We start from the raw sequence: 6316 nt of genomic DNA, 5'->3' as shown, positions 1-6316 counted from the left end.
TTCCTTCCTAGAATGCAGCAAGTCATCACAGCCCAGGGAAAGTGATTCATGGAGCCAATGCAATCCAACAAAGCTATTAAATTCAGGTCATGTTGCAGCCTCCTTCTAAAAACAAAATGAAACAACACTTGAACAAAAGGGTCACAGGATGGCATTTGAGTACTTAGCAACAAGTAAGGCACAGTTTTCTCAGCAGAGCAAATGTTAGTAATGTATATACTGGAATATCACAATTTCTAATGGCAGTGAAGACTGTTGTGGAAATTCATTGATTTATTTCAGTTAATCGAAAAGTGACATTGCTGGATGAATTCTCTTTCTTTTCTTTCCAGTAGGTACATAGTGCACTGGGTGGGCACATTTAAGCTTAGTGTTTGGAACCTTTCCTGAGAATTGGGGCCCGAAAGCAAGTAAAAAACATCTACTAGTCAGTAGACAACGGGAAGTTCAGTTTGGAAGACAGGTGAGAAACTGAGTTGTTGTCCTTGGTAATGAGAACAGATTGGCCTTGGAGACGCTCATCCATGGAATCAGGGAGGCCGTGAAGGAGAAGAGTCAGAGCCCGTATCCACGGCAATCTTCAAAGTGGAAATTGTTGTTGGCTTTTTGTTCATTCTTATTTTGTTTATACAGAAGAAAACTTGAGTTAAAAGTAAATAGATTTATAGGAGTCTGCGTAGTTTAATCCATTTACACCATGCCTTCTGTCCCTTGTTAAATAAGAGATGGCAAAACTTTGGCATTTGAGTTGGAACCCAGAATCCTTTGTCACTTGACCTTCCCAGCACTACTGATTTAATGCCAGGGTCTCTCTTTTGTTCATAAATTGCATGTTCATTTCTATCCCACACTTCCTTTAATGGGCCCTTCCAGATAATCATTATTTCAACTCTTTCTATAGTTTTTACCGTAGACTTTTGTTACCTTCTGACTAGTTCATTTCTCTAGACAATTTTAATAAATGAGTATAATCCACAGTGTTGCCTAGACAATTCTGTTCATATTTGTAAATATCTTAGAACAAAGGGTGGTCTATACTTAGCAAGACAATAAAATTTGCTGTTATCATTTTTAAATATCATTTTGATAAATATTCAGATTAAGAACAGAATCTCTTTGAATCACCCAATTCTCTTTCTTTTAATTGTAGTTCCTGAAACCATTCTACTCATCGCCTGAGTAAATTTCTTTACCTCGGTGAAATGCTCAGAGAAGGGCACTCAGGCATTATCTGACTCCTTTCTCTCCCCAGAGCTGAAGACATGTGGGTTAAGTGAAAGATAAATCAGAGAGTTGGTTTTCCAAAGCTGAAGGCTGTCCATTGACCCACTTAAGCTGCTGGCAGTAGCAACCATTTTGCTGCCTTTGCTTACTTCAATATTACCTTCCTTCTTCTCATCTACCATAGTCCTTAGTCCCCAATTTTGTTAGCTTTCACGTCATCACTTTGTCAGCTAAAAGGTCACTTCCCTCCTTTCACTTTTGTGACAGTCAGACTTAATATTTGTTTTCTTTTCGCCCACAAACGACTGTCAAATTTTGCTTTCTAGGAAAGTTGAAATAAGAAACAAAAAATCTGGCATCCTAAAACTCATAGAGAAAAATGATACAGTTCCTTTGCCTTTCTTTTGCTTCCCTTTTTTTGTATTAACCGCAAGATGAAATGGAGTAATGCAGAGGCAGCAAGACAACCTTGCCCAGTAAACCACAACATGAAAAAAGTTAACAAAAATTTAAAATGAAAAATCACTAATGTAAAAGAAAGACTGTGTCTAGCTCAGAAACTTCAAGCACAACAACTGTTCAATAGTTTCAGTAAGAGAGTTGACTAATAAAAGCTGTACTTGGCAAAATAAAAATGATTTGGCTACTAAAAGTAAAAGAATTACAATTGGGTTATTCCTCTACCTACATAGACCAGAAAATCTTTTGCTATTAGGATCTGAAGGCCATAGACATATTTAGTAGCTATGTACAGAGGTGTCATGGGTTGAATTTTATTCCCCCAAAATGTACGTCTTAATTTGACTAGGCCAAGATTCCCAGTATTGTGTGATCATCCATCATTTTGTCATTTGATGTGATTTTCCTATGTGTTGTAAATCCTATCTCTACGATGTTGATGAGGAGGGATAGGCAGCAGTTATGTGAACTCAATCAACAAGGTTAGATTGTGTCTTAAGCCAATCTCTTTTGAGATATAAAAGAAAGAAGGGAGCATACAGACAAGCGGACTTCATACCACCAATAAAACAGCTCTGGGAGCAGAGGGCATCCTTTGGACCCGGGGCCCCTGCAGATGGGAAGATCCTCAACCAAGGAAAGATTGATGACAGAGACCTTCATCCAGAGTCAACAGAAAGCAAAAGACTTCCCTTGCAGCTGATGCCCTGAATTTGGACTTGTAGCCTCCTGGACTGTGAGAGAAAAAATTTCTCTTTGTGAAAGCCATACACTTGTGGTATTTCTGTTACAGCAGCACTAGATAACTAAGACAATAGGTCAGGAGAGGCGGAGGTCAGCAATGATAACTAGTGTCCTTCACACCAACACCCTAGGAGCACAGGTGAACGTTCTGGAGGATTAATGATTTGACAACAAAAAACTCCTCCTCAGTAAAAGGGTGCTAAAGCCATCTAGATGTGGTCAGAGGCCCTCAGAAGGTGAGTCCAGGAAAGTTTCATTTAAGAACACTCTGTCACTCTAAAGGAGAGGGTGTTACACTGTGATAATTACCTTGTGAATGAGGTAGTGCTGGGGAAAGGTTGACAATAAATTCATCTTGTAATTAGAATCTCTACACCCATAAGCACCTGCAAGGAACTAGGATTCCTGCTGGGGGTACTGGCACAGCCTGAGGAGGACTGTAGACATCCAGTAAGAAAGAGTGGAAAGAAAGGGCAATGGCTATTAAACTACTAACCTTGTGGCCCTGGTGAAGCAAAAGCACGCAGACCTACATGATTGTATTGTAGAAGGTAGAGAACAGTTGGAGATTCTTATTCACTAATAATCAGCAGGCTCAGCTATGAATAAAACAGAGAACAAAATCTAGGCTTTGTCCTAAAGAGCTTACTTGTGACAAAACCCATGGGGCTGAGGGAGTCTGACTTTGACTTCCTATGTAAAGTAAGGGGGGCAAAAAGAAAGCCCAGGATGAGCGCTTTGTTCCCAGCACAAAGAAGAGTAATGTGTGTATATACATATATATGGTGTGTATAAGAGTATTTACATATCCACCTAAATTGTGGACTATATGACAAAGATGCTTTTTACAAGTATCCACTTTCAGTGGAACACCTGAAATTTACTGAGAAAATTAAAGTTCTATTGCAAAAATTTAGACTTTAGATTGATGACATCTTCTCAGGCCATATGGAAAATGCTTATATGAAAACGAAAAAAGGGAAGTAAAAGTTTAATATTGAGGATAGTTTCGAAAATGAAAACTCTTATGTTCCTTATATAAAAGCCGTGATAGAAAGAATGTCTTCAGAGAACCTAGGCTCCAAGGTTCAACCAAACGCCCAGCTCAGTCGGGCCAGCAGCATCCTCAGTTCTCCCAATGGCCCTCCTGCTCTGTTTACTGACAGCCCTGGTGGTGTTCAGCTGTGGCCCTGCTCCATCTCTGGGCTGTGATCTGCCTCAAAACCACAGCCTGGCTAGTGAGAAGACCGTTGACCTTCTGGACCAAATGCAGAGACTCCCCACTTTCATCTGTCTGAATGACAGAAAGGACTTCAGATTCCCCCAGGAGATGGTGGATGGCAGCCAGCTCCAGAAGGCCCAGGCCATCGCTTTCCTCCACGAGATGCTCCAGCAGATCTTCGAACTCTTCCATAGAAAGGACTCCTTTTCTCCTTGGAACACTACCCCCCTGCACCAGCTCCTCAGTGGACTCCTTAAACAGCAGAAAGACTTGGAGACCTGCTTCGTGCAGGCAATGGAAGAGGAAAAATCTGTCCTGCCCATTGAGGCCCCTGAAGCGGCTGTGAAGGAGTACTTTGAGGGAATCTGTTCCTATCTGAAAGAGAAGGAATACAGTGAGTGTGCCTGGGAAGTTGTCAGAGTGGAAATCAGGAGATCCTTCTCTTCATCGACAAACTTGCGAGAAAGGTTAAGAAGAAAGGATGGTGACATGAGTTCATCTTGACTTCACTTACAATGACTGATATGCCCTATCGCACTTGCATGCATATCTTTGGTCATTTCAGAACGTGCTTATTTCTGCTCTAGTCACAATTTATGGGATTAAATCCAGCAATTACTTTGACAGCAGTATTAGACAAGTATATGTGAAAAATATTCAGCTCCAAGGACAACAGTCTTTAGGAGATGACTGTCCTGACTATCCGTCTGCCTCCCTCTTTATTTATTTATTTATTTATGTTTATTGATTTTTTCTGGCTTGTTTCCAAATTTGTAAGATCTACGTTTTTGTTTTAAAAAATTCTATATTTACACTGTTTTAAAATTCATAAAACATATCCACCTTTCTATTATTTATTTAATTAAATTTGTATTATATCTTATGTAATAAATTCTTACCAAAGAAAATTTCTTGAATTCATTCCTAAAGAATAAAATCAAAGCCCTAATTTTGTAAAACAAATTGAAGAACGGATGGTAAAATGTATTTACTCACTCATTCATTGTATTCATGTCATGTGTGTCAAATGAGTAAGTGGCAGATTATATAATTGCCATCAAATCCAGGTGAACGAATCAAACACGATCCTCTCCGTGCTAGAACTTTCAGTGATACAGGGAAAGAAACATAAAAACAATACTGATGTTTACTTAATTCCAACTATATTAAATACTACTGAAAGAATTTCTTAAAAATGATGTTCTTACACAATAACTTTAGCTATGAAAGATGCTGGGAAGAAAAGGAAATATTAGATGTCCTTTCTAAAGTGCCTGGGAGACATGAAGTTTTATTGACAGGAGTCTTACCAGCAGTTGGATACACGGCTCTACCATGTGCAAAAATGCTATTGATGGAGGTATGAGTTTGGGATTCGTTTTTGTATATCGGATCATGAGAGCCTGGGAATTGTTAAAAAATATTTTGATAAGGTTAATTTTATAGGGTTTATTTAGTTTTGAAAAGATTTATGGATAGAAGCATTTTTTTCAGCAAAAATTAGTTGTTTCTTGTTTTTAGATAAATATAACCTAAGAATTTTTATATAAGATAAAGGGGAGAGAGAAATAAAAATATATAAAAATTCCATTCTGGCTAGAGCAAAGGAGAATATAGAAGACCAAAGACACAAGGGAAAGAATAGTCCAAAGAACTAATGGACACAACTACCACAACGTTCACCAGACTGAGGCCAGAAAAACTAGATGGTGCCCATTTACCACCACCTGGCTCTGGCAGGGATCACAAGAGAGGGTCCTGGGTAGAGTGAGAGGAAAATTTAGAACGCAATTCAAATTCACACAGACACACAAAAGACCAGGCATGCTGGTCTGACAGAGACTGGAGAAACCCCAGAACATAGCCCCCGACAGCCTTTTAACTCAGTACTGAAATCATTCCTGAGGTTCATCTTTCAGCCAAAGATTAGACAGGTCTATAGGGTCAACAATAACACATGTGAGGAAGTGCTTCCTAGGTCAATCATGTATAGGAAACTAATGGACCCATCAGCCGAGAAGCAAAGATGAGAATGCAGGAGGAGCCAGGAAAATGGAACAAATGGAAACAGGGACTCTGGGGTGGAGAAGGAGAGAGGGTTGGCATATCAAGTGGTTTGTAACCAGAGTTGCAAAATAATTTGTATATTAACAGTTTAATGAGAAACTAATTTGCTCTGTAAACTTTCACCTAAATCACAATTAAAAAAAAAAAAAGAGGTTAGCAAGTACTAGTGGAACAACAGCAACATATCTACCTATCTATCTATATAGATGATATTAATGAAAAACGGCTGCAGCAGTATATCGACAGGGAACTGCCAGAAATTCAGGCTGGTTTCAGAAGAGGACGTGGAACCAGGGATATCATTGCTGATGTCAGATGGATCCTGGCTGAAAGAAGAGAATGCCAGAAGGACGTTTACCTGTGTTTTATTGACTATGCAAAGGCATTCGACTGTGTGGATCCTAACAAACTATGGATAACATTGGGAAGAATGGGAATTCCAGAACACTGAATTGTGCTCAAGAGGAAAATTAGCATAGATCAAGAGGCAGTTTTTCAGACAGAACAAGGGGATCCTGATTGGTTCAGAGTCAGGAAAGGTGTGCGTCAGGGTTGTATTCTTTCACCATACCTATTTAATCTGCATGATGGAGTATATGA

The 6316-nt window shown here is 39.2% G+C and overlaps 1 protein-coding gene across 1 annotated transcript; it reads left to right on the top strand.

The window, feature by feature from the left end:
* The first annotated feature begins 3525 nt into the window (after positions 1–3525).
* On the top strand, positions 3526–4334 carry LOC135232373 (interferon omega-2-like). Its single transcript, XM_064290909.1, has one exon. It carries the CDS (start codon positions 3566–3568, stop codon positions 4151–4153), a length of 588 nt encoding a protein of 195 aa, XP_064146979.1. The 5' UTR covers positions 3526–3565; the 3' UTR covers positions 4154–4334.
* Positions 4335–6316: the final 1982 nt, after the last annotated feature.

Source organism: Loxodonta africana, chromosome 9, assembly GCF_030014295.1.
Source record: "Loxodonta africana isolate mLoxAfr1 chromosome 9, mLoxAfr1.hap2, whole genome shotgun sequence".
In the NCBI taxonomy this organism is placed as follows: domain Eukaryota; kingdom Metazoa; phylum Chordata; class Mammalia; order Proboscidea; family Elephantidae; genus Loxodonta; species Loxodonta africana.
The sequence above is the reverse complement of the archived record's forward strand: the minus strand, read 5'-3'. Positions and strand labels throughout refer to the sequence as shown.

What these genes read in the sequence shown, in the direction of transcription:
- LOC135232373 (XM_064290909.1), top strand. Translation starts at nt 3,566, where the DNA reads ATGGCCCTCCTGCTCTGTTTACTGACAGCCCTGGTGGTGTTCAGCTGT.